Source organism: Portunus trituberculatus, chromosome 32 (assembly GCF_017591435.1).
Source record: "Portunus trituberculatus isolate SZX2019 chromosome 32, ASM1759143v1, whole genome shotgun sequence".
NCBI classification, from domain to species: domain Eukaryota; kingdom Metazoa; phylum Arthropoda; class Malacostraca; order Decapoda; family Portunidae; genus Portunus; species Portunus trituberculatus.
Window position 1 is genome coordinate 13,856,620 of NC_059286.1, and position 24,520 is coordinate 13,881,139.

The 24,520-nt window shown below is 41.2% G+C and overlaps 1 protein-coding gene across 1 annotated transcript in view; it reads right to left on the reverse strand.

Annotated features, from left to right (window-relative positions):
• The window catches only part of LOC123511981 (contactin-3-like), a 165,903-nt gene that overhangs the window by 23,580 nt on the left and 117,803 nt on the right, over nucleotides 1-24,520 (reverse strand). Inside the window, exons 3-8 of the mRNA XM_045268090.1 lie at nucleotides 11,919-12,145; nucleotides 11,125-11,232; nucleotides 10,302-10,621; nucleotides 8,082-8,088; nucleotides 7,241-7,395; nucleotides 777-921 (exon numbers count right to left, since the gene is read on the reverse strand). Of these exons, the coding sequence (XP_045124025.1) occupies nucleotides 777-921; nucleotides 7,241-7,395; nucleotides 8,082-8,088; nucleotides 10,302-10,621; nucleotides 11,125-11,232; nucleotides 11,919-12,145 (962 nt within the window). The remainder of the gene's footprint in view (nucleotides 1-776; nucleotides 922-7,240; nucleotides 7,396-8,081; nucleotides 8,089-10,301; nucleotides 10,622-11,124; nucleotides 11,233-11,918; nucleotides 12,146-24,520) is intronic.

Below are 24,520 nucleotides of genomic sequence, written 5' to 3' on the forward strand. Positions count from 1 at the left end.
AACATAGCGGTGTTGTATTTTTATTGCGTTCTGAAAATGCATAAATTCGGGACACCTATTTTGTAGTTATTAATGAACATTGTAGTGCTGTATTTTTCCTGATGAGAATACAAGAACGTAAGAAGATAAGGGAACCTACAATAGGCCTACAGTAAATCCTACTCATGGTTATCGCTGTTCATTTGAAACACACACATATCTGTTTTCATCTACGAGTGTCATACCCATCCATAAATCTGCCCAATCTTTTAAGCCTCCCTAATGACTCAGCGCTAACATGATTTACTGAGTCCATTCCATTGTACCACCATTTAATCAGTGTGGTAGCGCCTTACCCCTTTAGTCCTGGGACGCATTTTTACCGCGAGTTTTTGGATATGATTAGATGGTTTTATTGACATTTGGAGGATTTGTGGAGGTCAGAAGCTTAATGGCCACAGTCCTCACTATTCTAATCCCTACATGAGTTTCTGAAGCTATACAAAATCACTAAATAGTAAGCAGAATGAATGTGGAAACGCGTCCTGGTACTGAAGTGGTTAATCAGTGTGGTAACGCCTTAACCCCTTCAGTACTGGGACGCATTTTTACCATGAGATTTTGGGTATGATTGTTGACATTGGGAAAGGTCTATGAAGGTCAAAAGCTCAATGGCCACAGTCTTCATTATTTTAATCCTCCACATGAGTTTCTGAAGCTGTACAAAATCACCAAATAGTAACCAGAATGAATATGAAAACGCGTCATGGTATTTAAGGGGTTAGATCATGACTCACAGTGCACGGTGAGTCTGGCTGAGTCTGAGGCGGTGAGGTGTGGCAGGGTCGGTGAGCTGGCCAGACACTCCAGAAGGCTGCCGTCGTCACCAATGCCCGCCTTCAGCTCCAGCACTGACTCCGTGAGGTCCCCGCCTGGATGCCGCTGTGTTCCGGAGAGAGAGAGAGAGAGAGAGAGAGAGAGAGAGAGAGAGAGAGAGAGAGAGAGATTAGACCTTCAACAAATACTGGAAGGACACACACACACACACACACACACACACACACACACACACACACACACACACACACACACACACACACACACACACACACACACACACACACACACACACAGAGGTTTTAATGTTAGAGAAACTTGTACATCAAAAAACGGATTTTGAGGAAGAGAGTGAGAGAGATAATTAACACAATTGGGAGGGAAGGTATCTAAATCCACAATAACTTCACCATATTCGCCCGCCAGAAAATAAGCCAATGTACTTGAAACTCAATGAAACGTGAGGAAGACACTGACATAACTGAAAACCGAGAAAGGAGAAATTAATTACCTAAAAAGAAGAAGAAGCGACAGACAAGAGAAAATGAAAGCCACCAGAAAGAATCAAGTCATTTCCTGCTGATGAAACTAATAAGAGAGAATTGAAACCCGGAGAGGAAGAATCAGACCCGACAAATGAAACCAGACTCAAGGAAACAAAACCAAACCACTATCCGAACCACCAAGACTTAAAGAAGATTTAGGCCGAACATTAAATCAAACACAGAAATCAAGGAAAGGAAACAATATTACCGAGAGAGAGGGAAAAATAAAAGCAACAACAATAACAACAAAACCGAGAGAAGTGATAAGGACAACAAGAAACCGCAAGGAAAAAGAGAACCACACGGGTACCAGGAACCAGTAAAGGAAGGGGAAAAGAAAAACAAATCGGTTAAAATATGAGGAAACGAAGGAGGAAAAGAGAAGGACAAGATAACACAGCGAGGACAGAGAAAGGAAAAGGGGAAAAATGAAGTCAAATCAGAAAAAAAGGGGAAAATTAAAGTCCAGAGGGTAATAATTAAAATTCGGCGGGGGGAAATGAAAACCCACGGAGGGAGAAAACGATAATTAGCTCTTTCGGAACCTATAATTCTTTCCCTCGAGATGTTGATGGAAAGAAAATACGAAAACTGGGGAACAATGACAGAGCTGTGGGGAAAAAATGGAAATACGATTGGAAGCGAGACGAACGGAAAACTATACGTGGCTCAGATAGAGAGAGAGAGAGAGAGAGAGAGAGAGGTATTCTGAATGCATTAACTGAAGATATACTTGTATTTTCTTATCCATACGTGACAGAGCGAGCTAGCGAGCGAGAGAGAGAGAGAGAGAGAGAGAGAGAGAGAGAGAGAGAGAGAGAGAGAGAGAGAGAGAGAGAGAGACTTCACCACCAGCTGGACAAAGTGACAGAAGTGGCCAGAAATCCAATGTAGGTTTGAAGGTAAAAAGTCTATATTGGAATCGCTTTGGTGAGAGAGAGAGAGAGAGAGAGAGAGAGAGAGAGAGAGAGAGAGAGAGAGAGACTATATAACTTCATGATCAGCTAACTCATTAGAACTATTACTAAAAATAAAAGTTTGATGAAATAGATCGCCCTAAACTTTTTTCCTCAACACGTTCATTTTCCCCCACACGTTCATTTTTTGCCCACGTTCATTTTTCCCACGTTCTTTATTTCCGTACATTAATTTTTTCCTACACATAATTTTTTTCCTCACGTTCTTATTTCCCGTTCTTTTTTTCATCCACACGTTCATATTTTTTCTCATACGTTCATTTTATCTTCAGACGTTCATTTTATCCACGTTTATTTTCTCCTCACACGTTCATATTTTCCTCACCCGTTCATTTTTTCCTCCACGTTCATTTTTCACGCACATTTATTTTTTCCTCACACGTTCATACTACCTCCACACGTTCACTTTATCCCACACGCTCGTTTTTACACTCATACTTTTTTTCCCCACACGTTCACATTGTCCCCTCGTTCATTTTTCCCTACATGTTTCTTTCCCTCCACACGTTCATATTTCCCCCACACGTTCACATTATCCCCACGTTCATTTTTCCTTACACGTTCATTTCTCCTCACAAGTTCATTTTTCCTCACTTTCATTGTTTCCACACGTTCATTTGTTCCTCACACGTTCATTTTTCCCACTCGTTCATTTTCCTCCACACGTTCATTTTCCCGACACGTTCATTTTCCCCCTACACGTTCATTTTCCCCCACACGTTCATTTTTCCCCCACACGTTCAATTTGTTTTTCGTTGGAAGTTGAAAGGTAATGAATAATGACTGTACATATTTTCCTCACGTTCATTTTCCCCCACACGTTCATTTTTCCACACGTTCATTTTTCCCCCATACGTTCATTTTTCCCCCATACGTTCAAATTTCACCACACGTTCATTTTCTTTCCCCCACGCACGTTCATTTATTTTCGTGAAGAGTAGAAATGTAATTAATAATGAATAGAACATATTTTTGTTTATTTTTTCTTTGTGTTGCTGTTTTGTTTTCGTTGTTTGCGTTGTTTTCCTTGTTTTTTTTTTTGTTCTTGTTTTATCTCCTTCGTGACAAATTGGTCCTGTATTGTGTTGTGTTGTCATGAATTGTTTGTTTTGACTTTTAGATCCATTATATTGCTTTACTTTTCTCTCTCTCTCTCTCTCTCTCTCTCTCTCTCTCTCTCTCTCTCTCTCTCTCTCTCTCTCTCTCTCTCTCCAACTGTTTCTTTGTTTCCTCTTACTCTTCTCCCTTACTTTTCATTCAGAATTATACCTTACTTTCTTTTTTTTCTAGTTCTATTCCTTTTTATCTAATTTTCTCTTATTCCTTGTATATTATTTCTTTTCCTCTTTTTCTCTTATTTTTATATTTATAGTTTGTTTTCATATTGTTTTCCTCTATTGTTTTATGTTTATTTATTTATGTATCTTTTTTTATCTTTCTCCTTCTCTACTTTATTCTCATTCCAAATTCTAGTCTTCTTTTGTTCTTATTTTCCTCTTCGTACTTTCATCTCTCTCTCTCTCTCTCTCTCTCTCTCTCTCTCTCTCTCTCTCTCTCTCTCTCTCTCTCTCTCTCTCTCTCTCTCTCTCTCTCTCTCTCTCTCTCTCTCTCTCTCTCTCTCTCTCTCTCTCATTTTCTCAGTTCATTTTCCAGTTCATTTTCTAGTTTCAGTTTTATCGCCATATTGTTCTCCTTCCTTCTTTCTCTTCCTTCGTTTTGTGTAATTTCATCTCTCCGTTTCCCTTTCTAGTATTTTTTTCCGTTTTTCCCTTTATTCCTCTTGCTTTTCATCCGCCATGTGTAATTCTATCGCCTTACTGTCTCCCCTCTTCTATTTTCCCCTCTCTTAATCCTTATCGTTCCCCTCGTATCCCCTCGTGCTCTACCTCCCCTCATCCTCATGCTCCTTATCCCCGACCCTTTTTCCCCTTTTAGGCTCTTTCCCCATTTTTAGGCAGCCGGGCGGTGAATGTTTACTGACCCACTGCGACTAGAAAAGCCTGCCTTGTCATTAATGAGCTGTAATGAAAGGATTTTCTCTCCGTGGGTCTGTGTTTCCCTCGCCCTTCTCTGACCTATTTATAAAGTTCTTGGTTACTGGAGGGCGGGAAGGAGGGAGGGAGGGAGGGAGTTGTTGGTGGTAGTGGTTGTGGTTTTGGTAGTGGTGATAGAGGTGAATAAGGGTGAAAGTAGTTGCAGTGGTGGTTGTGGTGGTGTAGTTGTAGTCGTGGGAATAGTTTTGGAAGGGATAAGGTTAGGTTGTAATAGAAGGATTGTGGTAGTAGTAGTGGTGTTATGAATGAGAGTTGTAGTATTAGTGGTTTGTATGAGGGTACTAGTGGTGGTGGTGGTGGTGGTGTTAGTTAAGGAGAGTGGTGAAGAGTAATAGTAGTGGTGGTGGTGGTGGTGGAAATAGTGGTAGAAAAGACAAGTTAAGGTAGAAGCAGATGGTGGTAGTATTGATAGTAGTAGCTGTGAATGAAGGTGAAAATAGAATTACTGTTATGAATGTGGTTATGGTGGTGGTGGTGATGGTGATGGCGGTGGCGATGGCGGTGGGAATCTGTGAGGGACACGGCTTACTGGTTTATATTTGGCAGGTGTGTGTGTGTGTGTGTGTGTGTGTGTGTGTGTGTGTGTGTGTGTGTGTGTGTGTGTGTGTGTGTGTGTGTGTGTGTGTGTGTGTGTGTATTGACATTGTTGTAACACGTATAGGCCAAAAGCTGCACCGCGCCGTCCCTGTCTCCATATCTATATTTGTCCAGTTTGTTTGTTTGTGTGTGTGTGTGTGTGTGTGTGTGTGTGTGTGTGTGTGTGTGTGTGTGTAAATGTACGTGTATATAATTAGATTTCTCTATAACTGAACACTAACCACAAACTAATTAACTAACTGACCGACTCTCGCAATAACACGACCAACAAACTAACACCAGCAGATTTTTTGGTCCTTAATAAAACTCTGATATAAGTTACTCTATACAAGACAAGCAGGTGTCTCTCCCTCACTCTCCCTTCACAAGTCTTATAGGTACTCATGGTGCAGGCGTGTGGGGGGGAAGGGAGGGAGTTAGGGTGTTAGGGTCCAGGCTTAGGGTTGGGGGGATTAGGGGTCAAGGAGTGAGGGGGTGTGTGTTTGATGTGCTCTACACCCCCATATTTTTTCCCATCAGGGCCTGTGTGGCGCCGCTAGCACGCCTCTCGGCACCCTCACGGCGGCACTTAACTCCAGGCCCCGGTGAAGCAGGCAGATCGAGTTTACAGGGATACATTTTTCGCCTCCATCTTACCTGTCTGCCATAACGCGCACCTGTTTGAAGTCAGGATTAACACGCTGCAGGTTAATGGGTTAAAGGTGACTTTTTAAACAGACCAGCGAGAAGCGAAAATGCGATAAAAATAGTCACGTTTCGGGTGTGTATGCAACAGGCGAACACCTCATGGAGCGGGATGGAAGGTGAGAGCGGGTATATATAATCAAGATCTTCAGATTTCCTTGTCTATCAGCTGTAAGACACGACACGCATCAGATAGCCTTGGCCGCCTCATCCCGTCACTGATACTGATGAAACCTTCGAGGAAAAGCGTGTGATACTTCTGATGAGCGAGCAACATTAAGTCACTCAAAAAGCTACTGAAAATCATAACTCTGGTAAAATTTCTGAGACCATGAGTGATTCTAAGTGACTGTTAAAGACTAAAATAAAACACTTAGGATGCCTCTAATGAAACGTATTGCTGTATTCTGAAACACATTTGCAAAGCACCTGATTTCACTCAAATGGTTTTATTTGAAGTTACGCGAGATTCTAATGTTCTTTTACGAGATTTTGATGAGGTTTTTTCGTAGTTGTGAAATATTAACAAGATTCCTGAACTATTGACAAGAAAAAGACTCTTGAGAAACCGAAAAACAAAAACAATCTCTGTGACCTTTGAAAATAGTCGTGGTGATGGAGAAAAGCATTTCAGAATACGGGCTTTTAGATAACACGAGTAATACTGAACCAGGAACATGTATTGTATCTTTCTCTGTATTTCTGTATTTCTATGTATTTCTACCTTACCTTATCCCACCCTTAGTTTGTACTTCCCCCAACTTTCTTTAATAAACAAAATTAACCTCTTCAGTACTGGAACGCATTTTTACCTTGAGTTTTAAGTATGATTAGACAATTTTGAATACATTTGGAAAGATTTATGGAGGTCAGAGGATTAATAGCCACAGTCTTCACTATTCTAATCCCACATATGAGTTTCTGAAGCTGCATAAAATCACCAAATAGTAAGAAGAATGAATATGGTAACGCGTCTTGGTACTGAAGGAGTTGATAAGCTAAATTAAACGAACGAGGAAACCAGAGCTCGAGTCTTAACTGCATCTGTTCCCTGACGGACGCAACACAGACCAACAACTCTCCTCGTCCTCGTCGCTGTGTTTGATGTTGTGTTTTTGCATAGGTACCAATTTAAAGCATGTGGTGTTGTGCGGGGAATTTACGCATGTGGAAATAGGCAAGAGAAAAAGTATGCCGTGTTGCTGTGTGTGTGTGTGTGTGTGTGTGTGTGTGTGTGTGTGTGTGTGTGTGTGTGTGTGTGTGTGTGTGTGTGAGCGAGGAGGGCACTGTTGTTGACTCGTACTATTTATTTTGTTGTCACATTTATCATTCTTTATGGCTATTTGAAGGATTCACGGGACACAGAGAGAGAGAGAGAGAGAGAGAGAGAGAGAGAGAGAGAGAGAGAGAGAGAGAGAGAGAGCAACACACTAGATACAGATACATACCAGGTGAGCCCTCTTGGTGATGAGAGAGAGAGAGAGAGAGAGAGAGAGAGAGAGAGAGAGAGAGAGAGAGAGAGAGAGAGAGAGAGAGAGTGCAGCACTAGACACACACCCACACATACCTGGTGAACCCTCTTGGTGATCTGCTTGCCCCGGAGCCGCCAGGAGAGGATGGGCGGCGGCCACACCCCCGATGCGAGACAGGTGACGTTGTAGACGCGTCCCCCAGACAGGTGTGTCGCTAACGCCTTCAGCTCCACCGTCACTGAGCCATCCACTGGGGAACACATGTAGCACACTCTTAGTAACACACACACACACACTCTCTCTCTCTCTCTCTCTCTCTTTCTACTTTAACTTTTTCAATACTGAGACACACTTTTCCTATGATTAGACGATTTTATTGACATTAGGAAGGGTCTATGAAGAACAGAAGATTAATGCCCAGAATCTTCATTATCTTAATCACCACATAAGTTTCTGAAGCTGTATGAAATCGTTAAACAGTAAGCAGAATGAATATGGAAACGCGTCCTGGTACTGAAGGGCTTGAATTAATTTGACACAACACTAAAGCTTCAATCTGTCTCTTTGTATCAAGTTCTCTGTTACCCGTTAATGAGAAGCACTTTGAATCAGCACCGTAAACCTTCGCTAATTCTTTGTTTCCTTAAATAAAGTCATTCTGAGGTTTTAATGAGAGAGTTCGTGGGAAGACTGAAGTAAAGATTGTGAATAAGACGAGGGTGTGAAAAAGAGCTTACAAGTTTGAGAAATGTGAATGAAAACGCTAAATTCTTGTGCACTCCACGATAATAAATCAAGACAAAAATCACAGCGAGAAAAGAATTGGACATTTTTGAGTGAGAGAAATTCAGAAACGTACGTAACAGCGGTGAAATCCGTAGAAATGTAATAAAAATAGGAAGGAATGAAAAATGATAAAAGAATCCAATATTTTACTAAACCTCTGAAGTGTAAAAAGTGTTAAAACAAAAATACAGGAGAGAAAGAAGATCAGAGCTGGATTAAAGTGTTCTCTTTTTCAACCAATTAAAATTCAAAGCCGAGAAATACAGGTACAATAACACTGAAGAGAAGACAGGTGAGGGATTAGTGCGAGGGAAATATTACTTGGGGAAAGAGAGAGAGAGAGAGAGAGAGAGAGAGAGAGAGAGAGAGAGAGAGAGAGGGAGAGAGTGGATCAGCTACATTTTATTTCCTTACAATCTCTACTGGTTTACTGAGGAGAGAATATTCAGATTGCTACACTTTTATCCTGACAATCCTCTCTCTCTCTCTCTCTCTCTCTCTCTCTCTCTCTCTCTCTCTCTCTCTCTCTCTCTCTCTCTCTCTCTCTCTGTGAAGAAGATTTTAGTGGGAATAGTATTGAAATAAAGTGTCTGTGTTTGCACCATCCTGCCTCTTCTTGCTACCAGATTCCACTCCCAGCAATCCCTCAGTTCTATTCTACCTTCAGTATTACCTGCGTTTCTCAGGCTTCCCTCCTCTTTACTCTCCTAAGGTTAAGCTACGTTCATCGCATCTCTATTTTTCTATCTATTTGTTGTTATTTTATTTTTTTTTGTATATTCAGCTTCATTTTTTTTTTTGGTTAGTTCACGCATTTAATCTTTAGTAATTTCTTTTTCTTTTTGTTTTTCTGATGACTTTATTCACTTTAGTTGTATAAATGGTCACTTCCTTTCTCTTTCTTTTTTTTTTAATTCCTTCATCGTTTCATTGTCATCAATTCGAGGATGCTTTTGTTTTTATCCAATTACTTCCTCTTTCTCTCTCGTTTAATTCTTACATTTATTTTTTTCCCCCTCTACACTTGAATTGTTTAAATGTTCAACTGTTATTGCTTTTTCTTCCATTGTTTCCATGTTACTGCCAGGAACTCGTGGTAGTGGTTGTGGTGGTGGTGGTGGTGGTGGTGGTGGTGCTAGTGGTGGAATCAGTGTCTTTTTTAACCCAATTATTTCTTCCTCCACAAATTGCTTGTCTGTTCCCCCCAACGTAGTTAACTCCAAGCTTGTTATTCTCACCTTACTCCCCATACAACGAGGATACGATTACCTTCCTGCGCTTATTGCCTCTTTCCTACATCCCTCCTACTCTCATTCTATTCGTGTGTGGGGAAAAAAGAGTATACATATCCACTCCTCCTGTGATTTCATTTTCTATACGTTGTTTCTTCCACACACACACACACACACACACATATACAGACACAGACATACATATACATACAGACACATACAGACACATACACAGACTCCTCCTCTCTTTGTGCCTGTTATTTTGATATTGCTTTTAGCGTGTTCATCATCATTTTCCTGTTTCCTTTTATGCTCCTTTTATATTCCGTGTCCTTCCTGTTGTGTGCCTTTGTTGCCAGTGTGTCTGAAATAATTCACTGGATTCTCTCGCATTCTCTTGTTTTTCCTTGCTTAATCGCAACCCAAAAGACAAAGAACAAAGGAAGTGTTCTTATACCAGATATCTCTCTCTCTCTCTCTCTCTCTCTCTCTCTCTCTCTCTCTCTCTCTCTCTCTCTCTCTCTCTCTCTCTCTCTCTCTCTCTCTCTCTCTCTCTCTCTCTCTCTCTCTCCCCTATATTTCACCGTGATTATTTGTTTTAGCGTTAGTTTTTCCCCGTGACAAATTTAATACTGTGTAAATGGATGGTTGTATTGTATTCACTGCATTGTGACACTAATTATAACTGCTAACTATATCAACTGTGTATTAATTTTACGTGCATTATTGTTATTATTATTGTTATTGTTGTTGTTACTGTTATTGATATTATTATTTTTGTTATATTATTATTATTATTATTATTATTATTATTATTATTATTATTATTATTATTATTATTATTATTATTATTATTTACTTTTACTACTACTACTGCTGCTACTACTACTACTACTACTACTACTGCTGCTGCTGCTGCTGCTGCTGCTGCTGCTGCTGCTGCTGCTGCTGCTGCTGCTGCTGCTGCTGCTACTGCTGCTACTGCTACTACTACTACTACTACTACTACTACTACTACTACTACTACTACTACTACTACTACTACTATCTCTAAACTACAAACATCGCTCCTCCTCCTCCTCCTCCTCCTCCTCCTCCTCCTCCTCCTCCTCCTCCTCCTCCTCCTCCTAACCCTTACCTGTTTCAAGGAGAGCAAACGTGGCCGAGAGGGCGTGAGGACAGGTGTGTTGGCCGCCAGACAGGTGAGATTGTGGGAGAGATGAGCGGAAGTAATGGAGTCCAGGTGAAGAATATTAGTGGCTAGAGTGTCCAGGGGCGTGGCGAGATTAGACGAAGAGGGGAACGACGAGGGGGACGAGTAGAAGGAAGGGGAAGGGTAGTCTAACTCAAAGGAAGTGGTGGTGGTGGTGGTGGTGAGGGGAAGCTCCACTCTCTCCTCCACTTCAGCGTCAATCAACTCCTCCCCAGACCACCAGGTGACGTTGGGCCGGGGTTCACCTGTAATGAGGGCAAGGGCGTGTGTTTAATGAAGGCACTCACCTGTCAGGGGGGTATTAGTGTGGTAGTGGCAGGCACAGGTGGGGGAAGAGGGAATAGGGGGTGAGGTATATGAGAACGAAGTGGATGAGGAGGAGGAAGAGGAGAAGGAGGACGAGGACGAATGGAAGTAGGAGGAAGAGGAAGAGGAGGAGGAGAATCATTGTTCAAATCTCTCACAGTCAAAAAAAAAGCTTACGTAGAATCAGATTTAGAGGGTCACACACACACACACACACACACACACACACACACACACACACACACACACACACACACACACACACACACACACACACACACACACACACACACACACACACACACACACACACACACACACACACACACACACACACACACACACACTGAAAAGTAGGTCAACAGAGCTAGAGAGAGAGAGAGAGAGAGAGAGAGAGAGAGAGAGAGAGAGAGAGAGAGAGAGAGAGAGAGGCCGTACCCACCTCCTAGCGCCCTGCAGGAGAGGGTAAGTGGGCGACCCTCTTGCACGGACACCAGACCCTCTACCGCCACACCGCCCTCGCTGATCACCTCCAGGCGCCGCGGGAGCTCTGCAGAGAGAGAGAGAGAGAGAGAGAGAGAGAGAGAGAGAGAGAGAGAGAGAGAGAGAGTAGTGGAGGGTTAAACAATACAAGAGAGTGTGTGGGAGTTGATGTGAGGACGGTTGGGAGTGGAGTGGAATGAGAGAGAGAGAGAGAGAGAGAGAGAGAGAGAGAGAGAGAGAGAGAGAGAGAGAGAGAGAGAGAGAGAGGACAAAATAAAAAGGAAAGGAAGGTAAGGGAAATTGATATGATTATTCGAATACAGATCAGATTTTTGTGGCTGTGGAAAACGATATTTTTGACAGACATACACTGGCATTGCATCACTTCGACTCCTCCACGAATAGACAAACAGACATACACATAGACAGACATGTAGATAGATACATAAACATTGAGTCAACTAGGAATATCTATCAGAGAGCAAAGGTCATCGATTATATTTGCATCATAATTCCTTACAAAATGTTGACAGAATTATTATATTGACCACAAAAACAAAGTACAAAGCAAACATGACTAGGATCGACCACATCTCAATTGTGATTCAATACGAGACACGTCATTTGCACACACACACACACACACACACACACACACACACACACACACACACACACACACACACACACACACACACACACACACACACACACACACACACACACACACACACACACACACACACCACTCACCCACAACATGTAACAGGACCCTGGCGTTGTGTGTCGGCGAGGACTGGAAATCAAGGCGACATCTGTACTCTCCTTGATCACTAAACGCCACATTTCTCACCACCAGAGCCCAGTCCGGCCGCCCATGCCCCTCCTCGTGGAAGGTAGCGCGCCCCTGGAACACGTCTGAGGGCCTCCTGCTCCCGTCCTCCCGCACTGAAGGATCCGAAAACCTCCGGGAGTCGACGCTGCAGGTGAAAAGGTAAGGTTTGTGGTTAAATTGAAATATGGTACGTTTTCTTTATTTTGTTTTGAGAAATGTGTTTTTTTGTGTTTATTTTTGTGGGGGTTAGTAAGGTACATTATAGTCTCTCTCTCTCTCTCTCTCTCTCTCTCTCTCTCTCTCTCTCTCTCTCTCTCTCTCTCTCTCTCTCTCTCTCTCTCTCTCTCTCTCTCTCTCTCTCTCTCTCTCTCTCTCTCTCTCTCTCTCTCTCTCTCTCTCTCTCTCTCATAGGACAAATCTAATCTTACTTAGCCCTTCAATAACCTTTCATGCCAACCACAGTTCCTTAATAAACCGCTGGACCGAAAGCTGTTCAGGTGAGTCTGCCTAATTAAAAGTGAGTGTTACCTGTACTGCGCCTGACAGCTCACTCCTTTACTTAGTCGTGCCATATGTCAACATTTCCTGCATTTTTTTTTTCCTCACATTTATCTGAGTCTGTGTCACTCATCGCCACAATGCCTTCCTTTGTCCGGGATTTTGATCAGCGGATGTGTTTGTATTGTGGCGGATTTTTAATGGTATGGAATGTGTTCTAGTATATATATATATATATATATATATATATATATATATATATATATATATATATATATATATATATATTTTTTTTTTTTTTATTTTTTTAATTATTTTTTCAGCTTTTGAAAGGTACACCACACTCTGTGTGTGTGTGTGTGTGTGTGTGTGTGTGTGTGTGTGTGTGTGTGTGTGTGTGTGTGTGTGTGTGTGTGTGTGTGTGTGCCTGTCTGTCTGTCTGTCAGTCTGTCAGTCTGTCTGTCTGTCTGTCTGTCTGTCTGTCTGTCTGTCTGTCTTTCTTTCTTTCTTTCTTTCTTTCTTTCTTTCTTTCTTTCTTTCTTTCTTTCTTTCTTTCTTTCTTTCTTTCTTTCTTTCTTTCTTTCTTTCTCTCTCTCTCTCTCTCTCTCTCTCTCTCTCTCTCTCTCTCTCTCTCTCTCTCTCTCTCTCTCTCTCTCTCTCTCTCTCTCTCTCTCTCTCTCTCTCTCTCTCTCTCTCTCTCTCTCTCGTATTTTTGATATTTGAAATAGATAGACGAAAGGAAAAAGCTATGAAGAACTTAAATATCTCTCCATGTAAGAAGATTATGCTTATGTTTTTTTATTGTGGGTGATTTTTTATTTGTTATGGAAGGAATTTTAGTATTTTTGTGTGTTTCATGTGGTTTTTTATGTACGAAAGAGAGAGCGAAAGGGAAAAGGTATGAAGAACTTAGAATACTCTCCGTGAAAGAAAATTCTGCTAATGTTTTGATATTGTGCGGCGAGTTCTACGTATTTGTTATGGAGAGTGTTTTAGTATTTTCATTTCTTGTTTGAAGTGGGTTTTTTTTATGTATGAAAGAGATCGGTGAAGGGAAAAGCTATGAAAAATGCTGAAATATTGTTCCATAATAGAAAATTATGCTTATCGTTGGCATGGTGAATGATTTAGATATGTTATGTGGTGTGGTTTAGAATGTTTGTGTGTGGTGCGTTCTTTTTTATGCATTAAGTCATTTGTCCCTTTTTTTAAGCTGACTCTTTGACCTGTAAGAGGACTGACAATTAAGGGTTTTATTTATTCATTGTATATTTGTTGCCCTTGACCAGTTTTCCTCTCTTACATGAAAAAAAAAAAAATCAGATTGGCAAAAGGAAAAGCTATGAAGAACTGCTCAAGTATAGTCCCGGGAAAGAATATTCTATGTACTTTGTGTCTAATATGATTTACTTTACTCCGCTATTGTGTTGGTAATATTCTTCATTTTCAACACAAGATGACTTATTGAGAAATTCAGAAGTGCAGGTAATAGAAAATGCACGTGGAGTAATGATTTCCGTAATAGTGTGCAATAATGTAGCAATAATCCCAGGAATGCTGTGATTAGGATCTATCGGTAATGGTTATTGAATTGTTGTTTGCTGGCACATTGGTGGATAGCAGTGCTGGTTAACCTTCCACTTCGATACCGAACAATTAGCAATTAACATGGAGCATTGTATTGACTCTTTATAAGCATCTAAAAAAAAAAGAAATTAAAAAGAAAAGATTTGGCAGTTTCTACACACGAGGCAATTAGAAAAACCTGTGTATTTAATTCATAGTTTTGACGGTGGTGCTCGTGTTTGTGTGTGTGTGTGTGTGTGTGTGTGTGTGTGTGTGTGTGTGTGTGTGTGTGTGTGTGTGTGTGTGTGTGTGTGTGTGGGTGGGTGTGGGTGCTCCATATGGGAAGTTTTTTACCAATCAATTAACACAACCTAGCGTATTGTATTAATTCTATATAAGCATCTCCGTAAAAAAAAAAAAGGAGAATAAAAAGAAAAGATTTGTCAATTTCCATGCACGAAACAATTAAAAAACCTGAAATATTCCATGAAATCTTTATAATTACATAGAAGAATGGAAAGAATTAAAAGAATAGGTGTTTTTCTTTATTTCTACAGTCTACATTAGAGACTGTAGAAAAGTAAGGATGTGTGAGAGTGACTTTTGATTAGGGAAAGATGTATAAAGGATAAGTTAAATGTATTGCGAGGACTTAAGTGTGTGTGTGTGTGTGTGTGTGTGTGTGTGTGTGTGTGTGTGTGTGTATGTGAGTGTATTATATTCTGACATGACCTACTTTCTCTCTCTCTCTCTCTCTCTCTCTCTCTCTCTCTCTCTCTCTCTCTCTCTCTCTCTCTCTCTCTCTCTCTCTCTCTCTCTCTCTCTCTCTCTCTCTCTCTCTCTCTCTCTCTCTCTCTCTCTCTCTCTCTCTCTCTCTCTCTCTCTCTGCGCGAGTCACTCAGTCATGCCTTCACATTTGTAAGGCTCTTAAACAATTTACTTTCTTCTTCTTCCTCCCACTGTCATCTTTCGCACCTGCTCCACACCTCACTCCTGACGCACACCAAGGAACTCATTTGTAATTCACGACACTTCTACTTTCCTCACTTTCTCTCTCTCTCTCTCTCTCTCTCTCTCTCTCTCTCTCTCTCTCTCTCTCTCTCTCTCTCTCTCTCTCTCTCTCTCTCTCTCTCTCTCTCTCTCTCTCTCTCTCTCTCTCTCTCTCTCTCTCTCTCTCTCTCTCTCTCTCTCTCTCTCTCTCTCTCTCTCTCTCTCTCTCTCTCGTTGCATTAATTTCCACTGTAGTCTTTAATTTTGTTCATAACTCACACAACTCCTTCATATTTCGGGTTCATATTCTCTCATTACCTTCACCTCATTCTCACTCACTTTCGTTGTTCACATCTCCGTGTTTATAGTCTCTCCTGCAGTGTATTCATCATAATTCATCTCTTATTCATATCTCTCGTGTTCAGTTAGTCACATTTTCTCATCATCACCTTTCCTGCATTTTCACTTCATTTCCTTTTCACTATTTCACCTTCATTTTTATGCACGGTCACATTCACTCAACCGTCTCATTAATTTTGTCAGTCATTTCACTATCACACAAAGACAACCTCACTATCATTACGAGTACAGCCTTTCACTATAATATTTGGGACTTTTCACACACACACCCACACACACACACACACACACACACACACACACACACACACACACACACACACACACACACACACACACACACACACACACACACACACACACACACACACACACACACACACACACACACACACACACACACACACACACACACACACACACACACACACACTTATCTCGCACTTTCCCTCCCTCTTGTATCACTTTCATCTCCTTGACACAGCGACGCCACGTTACACTTTAGCATGTCTTTCCTTACCTTTTCCTTTCTCTCAATTTTGTCACCTGGCTTTTACGCACCACACACACACACACTCTCTCATTCTCCAGGCTACGTACTCCCTCCTTCCTTGCGCTAATTACTACCTGGCTCACTTTACTCCTGCTCCCTTTACCTGTTCGTGTTAAATGCCCGTATGCACTTTTTCCTCTCGCAACATCCCCCTTTCTCTTTTTTTCTCTCTCTCTCTCTCTCTCTCTCTCTCTCTCTCTCTCTCTCTCTCTCTCTCTCTCTCTCTCTCTCTCTCTCTCTCTCTCTCTCTCTCTCTCTCTCTCTCTCTCTCTCTCTCTCTCTCTCTCTCCTTCGTCCAGCCGTGTTTCAAGAGGCGAGTTTTACTTATTTATACTGCCAAATGGGAACGGGCACACAGGAAGAGAGAGAGAGAGAGAGAGAGAGAGAGAGAGAGAGAGAGAGAGAGAGAGAGAGAGAGAGAGAGAGAATTGTAAGTTGTGAGAGGCTAATTTTGTACAACGAGTTAGCTTGTAAAAGAGAGAGAGAGAGAGAGAGAGAGAGAGAGAGAGAGAGAGAGAGAGAGAGAGAGAGAGAGAGAGAGAGAGAGAGAGAGATGTGACTTAAGTGCTGTACCGTAAAAAAGATAAAAAGACTGACAGAAAAACGAGAATTTCCAATCGCAGAATCCATTTAATCACATTTGCTGAAGTCCAACAACGTCCATTTTTTTTTTTATGCTAATAGTTTACTTGCATTTAAACAGTGGCAAAAAGGTCAAAGGTTGAATCTTTCACTCTGCAGCAAGCAATCAACAAACACAAACTGGTGCGTGACGAAAAGAGAAGATTAAATGAAACGACAAAAAAGAGAGTAAATATTAGCGTTGAGTTTGAATTCTGTGTGTGAAAACCGAGGAACACAAAGGCGTAGGTAATAAATGATGGTAATGTGTAAGAAAACTACGAATAAGAAAGGAAAATTGAATGAAAAACACAAAAAAAGCATAGATATCAGTATTAAGTGTGAATTCTTTATATGAAAACCGAGAAAAAAAAAGTAGGTGGACAAATGACGGTAATTTTAAGGAAACACGAAAAAAAAGGAAAATTGAATGAAAAACAAAAAGTAGGGTAGATATCAATATTGGGTGTGAATTCTGTAAGTGAAAACCCGAGGGAAAAAAATGTAGGTGATAAATGATGACAGTGTCCAAGGAAACTAAGGAAAAACAGGAAGATAGAATGAAAAACAGAAAAGGAGGGTAAATATCAATGTTAGGTGCGAATTCTGTGTGTGAAAACTAAAGAACACAAACAAGCAGGTGATAAATGAATGACAATATGTAAGGAAACTACGAAAAAAAGAAAGACTGAATGGAAAACAGAAAGGGAGGAACACAAAGGAGTAGGTGAAAAATGATAACAGTGTCTAAGGAAACTACGAAAAAAGGAAAGGTTTAAAAAGAAATACACGCAAGAAAGAAAGAAAAAATGGACAGCGATTCGTGCGTGGAAAAGAAAATAACGGTAAGAGGAAATGGAAGATGATAATAATACGCTAAAGAAAAGTGTATTAAAGAAAAAAAAAGGAACTGAAACAATATTGTGTGTGAATTATGTGTGACGACTAAGAAAATGTGTATTAGATTTCAATCATATACAAACAAATGAGATAATAACAACGAAAAGAAGCAAAATAAACAAAATACGTGAAAGAGAAAGAAGAGAAAAAAGAAAAATAAAGAGCTATAAGATAACGCAAAAATAAACCGTGTGAGAACCAGGTGTGGAAACGAATTAACATAAATAAAGACAAGAAATTACAATATTATGCAGAACAAACGAGAAAGAGAGAGAGAGAGAGAGAGAGAGAGAGAGAGAGAGAGAGAGAGAGAGAGAGAGAGAGAGAGAGAATAGAAATACTAGTAAAGGAAAGAGAAAGTTCTGCGTTAAAGAAAAATAAAAAAAACCACATCAGCAACACACAACAGATGAGACCAGTACGCGAAACACACACACACACACACACACACACACACACACACACACACACACACACACACACACACACACACACACACACACACACACACACACACACACACACACACACACACACACACACACACACACACACACACACACACAAATAAAAAGAAAAAAAATCCGTGACAAGACTTAAAACGAAAAAAAAAAAAATAGAAAAGAATCAGAGGAAGAAACAAGGTCGCGTGTGAATTGTGGAGGTAACATAAAACTTTCCTCCTGAAGGTGTCCAAGTTGTAGGAGAGAGGAAAAAGAGATGGTAGTGCGGTGTGGAGTTATCAGTGGAAGATGAGGATGAAAGAATTGGTATATATGATTAACTTGACGAGTGCTGGACAGAGAGAGAGAGAGAGAGAGAGAGAGAGAGAGAGAGAGATGGGGTTGTACCTTCCTATACCTAAAAGGATATTCTGAAAAAGAGCATATTTTTTTCTGCCCTTATGAAAGATGCACAGTCCAGATCGAGAGAGAGAGAGAGAGAGAGAGAGAGAGAGAGAGAGAGAGAGAGAGAGAGAGAGAGAGAGAACAGTGAGGGAGGATGGCATGAGAAAGTAGGGGAAAGCAGACAGGCAGGCGAGCAGGCACACACACACACACACACACACACACACACACACACACACACACACACACACACACACACACACACAGAGGCAGGCAGGGAGGAGGCAGTTAGCAAGTTGAGCAGTGAGTAGTAATGGCGATGGGAGACAAGTTATGCAACACTGCGGCGGAGACTCGAAGATTGAAGGGAGGCTGGGCGAGCAAAGTTATTGGCGCGAATGGACTTACTTCGTCTTTGCACTGAATTTCGCTGCGTTCTCTGCTGTGCTATGCCTTGTCTGCACCGTCTCTCTCTCTCTCTCTCTCTCTCTCTCTCTCTCTCTCTCTCTCGTACGGGAATTGAGGCTTGATTTCTTGACATTTTCCTTCCTGTCTTCCTTTACCTCGTGTGTTTGAAAGGTGACATTTGGCCGGGTTCTCATGCTGCTTATTTTCTATCTTGCCTCTTTTTATATTCAGAAGTCCTTTGGTAATGTATAGTCTTGTCTTGCCTCCCGTTTTCTATGCTGTCCTTTTGCCCACTATCCGGGTCTTCTCTAATTTGTGTTTCTACCCTTTATTTTGTTTCATCTTGGGGTTTTATTGATTCAGTATCTAATTTGTGCTTCAATTTCCAGTTTGTTTTGTCTTGGTCTTTTGTTAATTCAGTGTAAAATTTGTCTTTCAACCTTTATTTATTTATTTTTTTTGTATCGTCATGGCTTTTGTACATTCAGTATCTAATTTGTGTTTGTGCCCTTTTATTTTGTCTCCTTTTTATCTATTCTTCTATTTTTTTATCTATTCTTCTATTTTTTTTATCTATACTCCTATTTTTTTTTTCATCTATTCTCCATCTAGTTTTTCATCTATTCTTCATCTAGTTTCTTTCTATCTATTCTCTATCTATTTTTTTTATCTATTCTACATCTATTTTTTCATCATTCTCTATCTATTTTTTATCTATTCTCCATCCAGTTTGTGTTTTTTATCTTGACCTTTTAAGAATTCACCACCTCTTCTGAAAATTGCCTGTTTATCATTTTCTCTATTAGCTTTTTTCTACATCCACTGCTTCCCTTCCAATGTTTGTTAGCAGGAGAATGATTGCTACGAATGGCATGCTTTTGAACAAGAATTACTCATTTGTCTTGTTAATGGATGCACGGGAAATGACCCAAAGAAATACACTTCCACAACGTCTGATATTTAGCAGTGCTGTGTGAGTAAAAACTGAGGCAACATTTACTACATTTATTTATATTTACTTCTGCTGTTTTAGTGAAGACAAGAAAGAATTAAACATACTTGCAGAATTCACCTCTTTTTTTTGTGAGGAGAGAACAATGCAGTATCAAGCAGTATTTACCAGATTATTATTGTTATGCTCTTTGGCTTGAGCTGGCTGAGTAAATAAGAATGGCGAGGATTTGTGAGTGAGTATCATAGTGTTATTTCCTTTCGTTGAATCTGCTTAGTAAAAAAAAACTTGAAACAGTGATCAGATTTATTCTTTAGGCAAAATAATCATATTTCATATATTTTTCATTCCATATTTGCTACAGTTAGAAAGATAAATAAAAGAGTTTACTCTGGAATCAGCTTACTGTGTTTTTAAGAGATCATTTTTAATATTTTCAGTATAATGATAAAAGTCATGTTTATTAGTTTTATTCTACTTTGAATTGGAAACATTAAAAGACAAAAATTAGTAAAGTTTGATTTTTCAGTGTGAGTGAGGAATATTGTAATACTAACATTTAAATACCACTGAGAATGATAATATCACCACGTAAAAGGTTATGTCACGGTGGGAGACAGGTGGCAACCTGTATTTTGAATAGATTCTTTTCACCGGTGCAAGCAGCACAAAGCTAATTCGCCGCCGCCAGCTGTTAAAGGTTGAAGTTTAGAGAGAAAAGTCAGGCGTTATTAAACTCAACTCTGCAATCCTTTGGGTGTCTTTACGCTACCTGACGTAAGGGTCGTATATCAGCGCACACACACACACACACACACACACACACACGCACACACACATACACACACACACGACCTGCCATTGTGAAGTGTACTCGTGACCCCTCTCTGGGAATGCATGATTGATGAAATGACGGGAAGAGAGAGAGAGAGAGAGAGAGAGAGAGAGAGAGAGAGAGAGAGAGAGAGAGAGAGAGAGAGAGAGAGAGAGGGGGAAAAGTTAGAAATAATCATAAGTTTGGTTATAACTTTTCCCTGAGGCTTTCAGTAGAATAGACCAGGCAATAACTGGCGTGGTGTTGTGCCTGGCCAAAGTTTAGAGCAACAAATACTTCACCTTGGAAACACTGTACTGAGTGGACACGGGGACGCTGGAATCACGCACACCCATCACTTGGTATCTACACGTTAGGTTAATCTAGAACAGGGGTTCTCAACCTTTTTATCGTTAAGAACCCCCTGAGTTATAAGACCATCTACCAGTACCCCCAGTATTGTCACATGGAACATGGAACTCAATATGCAATGGCACTGCAAAGGATTTTATTAGATCAGCCATCTAAGTACCCTGGAAGTCTTCTTATGAACCCCCTGTGGTTTCGCGCTGTCAGGATGGCCACTGTCCATGAGCTAACATCATTAGGTCTCTATGACGCTGAAGACGTCTATGCAGAACGGTTTGGTTGGCAATAGACAATCTCATTATCAGACTTTGATTTCTAAGTTATGAAAATAATCTCATTTACGGGGCTTCATAGGTTCATGGTGTCTTGTAGTCTACTTACTAACCTAGAAGGAAAGAAAATATCATACTAACTTCGAGCTATCAATTGAGGAAGAAGTAATTTTTGTCCCAGGAATAGAGCAAGATGGTATATAAAAAACACAATGCATAGTTATAACCTAACTCTACTATTATAGCGTTTTTGTCGTAGATACATGTTTAGAAATACTTTACCTATCTTGATATCTCCTTATGTGACAAAAGAATATCCAAAAATATACGATATGCAGTTGACCATCTTTTCTGTGAAATATTACGATATCTGTTGAATCTGGCAACTTCAACGGGAGTTTGGGTCCTCTCCTAGTGTTTCCTTATGATTGAAACATTGATATTTACACGTCATTGTGATCAGGGAAATAAAGAAAACTAAGTTTGCTTTTTCTAAGAGCATGAAATAGAAAAATTTATGTTTACAAGTGGCAGTTTATGTATAAGACACGCAAACCTGTGTGCACTCATCCACTCTATCCAGAAGCTTAACTAATTTTCAAAAGTTCCCCAATAGCTACACAACTACCATTGGTCTACTGTTTCTATCCAGTTACCTACAAACACGTACACATTCACGGCAGCAACATGCAAAGTACACTAAATACTCCGGAGCAAAGCTGCCTCACCTTGTTTCATTAATCAGCTAACTCTTGCACACTTTCACACCAAAGCTATTTTTCATTTACCATCGACGATTTTATATTCGAATCAAAATTAAAACGACGATTGAGAACTTTCGGCCTAAAGATGTTTGAGGGCCGTGACGGCCTTGGGCGCCGCACGGGGGAAGGAGGTGGCCGTCGGGTCCGGCCTGGGGCCCAAGGCAGGAACTGGCTGCAGGTCCTGCTTTTCCTTGGTGGCCTCAAGCTTCACTACTAGTCGTCCACTTGCAGCGCATCACACTAGGCAAGGGTCGCCATAAGCAAGAGATCAATGTCTACCACTCACCGGATGGTGCCGTGAGGGGCCCTAAAGGGGTGATAAGGGCTCCTTGCATAGAATATGATGGTGAGTGGTGTGTACGGGACCTCTGCTTATAATGACACCGGGCTGAACAACTCGCCATGAACGAGGGCACGCTATGTGCCATGAGCCAGGCACTGACAGTACCAGGGGTCCTTTACGTTAGGTTAGGTTAGGTTAGGTTAGGTTAGATTAGGTTAGGTTAGGTTAGGTTAGGTAAAAGGACTCACTTCATGACAGCGTTTGGGGAGTGGTGTGTGGCGGGTCATTGCTCATGGCGACCTGTGTGAGGCATTGCAAGGTTGCATCGTCACTGCTCTCATAACCACGGGACTGGGGTTGACCCTTTCTGGGTAAAAAGTTTCGTCCCAGTACCTGTGTAGGTAATAATACTTTGGATCGTTTCGCCATCGCCATCGCCGCACCGTTAGCCTCGATAAACGGATCGTTATCCTCAACAAACACATCTGTACCGTGGACACTGGAATCGCAACCTGTCGTGGAATCCCATTGTTAGCGTGGACTCATTTTCCTTCGCGGCTTCAAGCTCACTGATTGTTGTCAACTTGCAGCGCCTCATACTAGGCAAGGCGTCGCCTTAAGCAGGGTGCCGTGTCTACCGTCCATCAGATGATGCCGTGAGGGGCCTTTAAGGGGTGATAAGGGCTCCTTGCATAGAGTCTGGTGGTGAGTGGTGTGTACAGGACCTCTGCTTATAATGACATCGGGCTGAACAACTCGCCATGAACGAGGGCACGCTGTGCGCCATGAGCCAGGCACTGACCGTACCAGTGGTCCTTTACGGGGTGAAAAGGACTCACTGACAGTGTTTGGGGAGTGGAGTGTGGCGGGTTATGCTCATGGCTACCCGTGTGAGGCGCAGTAAGGTGGCAGCGTCACTCTCCTCGCACTCACGGGTCTGGGGTGAACTCTTACGGGGTGAAAGGGTTCGCCCCAGTACCTGTGTAGGCAAGTGAACTTCAATTGCGTCGCAGTGAGGTGGCAGCGCCACTCTCCTCGCACCTAAGGGTGTGGGTGGATCCTTACGGGGTGAAAGGGTTCATCCCAGTACCTGTGTAGGCAAGTGGACTTCAATTGCAGCGCAGGAAGGTGGCAGCGTCACTTTACTCGCACTCAAGGGTGTTGGGTGGATCCTTACGGGGTGAAAGGGTTCGTCCCAGTACCTGTGTAGGCAAGTGGACTTCAATATTGTGTCTTGAAATCGCATCGTGAGGACTGGAACCGCATCGACATCGTGGAAACCCGCATCGTTCCCGTGGAAACTGGAATTGCATCTTGATCGTGGAAACTCGCATTATTATCTTGGAAACTGGAAGGGCATCTTTATCATGGAAAGGCATCGTCATTTTGGAAACTTGCATCGCTATCGAGGAAACTGGAATGCCATTGTTATCTTGGAAACTCGGAGCGCTATCGAGGAATCTGGAATCAAATCTTATCGTACACACTGTTATCGTGGAAGCTCTCGTGATCGTCGTTCGTTTCGTTATCTCTGAATTACTTAATTAGTCTTGGTATTATTATTAGCTTCCATAATAATAGAGATGTTGGTCATTTTATCTTATCTTTTTACTGTATTTTTTTCAGGGTACAGTTTAGTGTTCTTCAACCTTTTCTAAATTCGTGCACCTTTTCGAGAAGCAAGGAGGACTATAAAAGAAATGCATCAATATTCGTAATTTTCCCTACTTTAAGACTGAAAATCGATAGATAACATTATTGAATATCTACCTGAAGCTACAGTTTTTTAGTCCTAAACAGTCGCTATATAGAGCGAAATGTACTATAACAAAATGCCACATCTCAAACACATTAGGCCCGTGTTCCGTCGGAGTGTAATATATTACTATTGTGAATAAATCGCAATACTTTGATTAATATCAATAGGAGAGGACCCAAACTGTCACAATTTCAGTGTTCGCAGGAGAGAGTCAGTATCGTCTCGCGGTACAGAGTAATCGTCTCTAAACACTGTATTACGATGTATCTATTGATTTGCCAGGGTTTTACTCCTACCAGTATTTTTCTGTTCTTATTCTACCATGGTATTTCTTTATAGTTACTTGAGTTTATACGACTGACATCATAATATAGAGCAAAACATAATTGTCTGGTGTACCAAGATCTTTCATTTCTAGAGACTTGAAGACAGCACGGAACCTTAACACACATTTCACCTCGCTTCTGCACAGGTTAATTCTTCTTCTTCTCAACCTTTTAATGTGATGTACCCTCGAAGTCTTTCAGTATTGATCACGTACCCTTACCCACAATGCAGCGTCA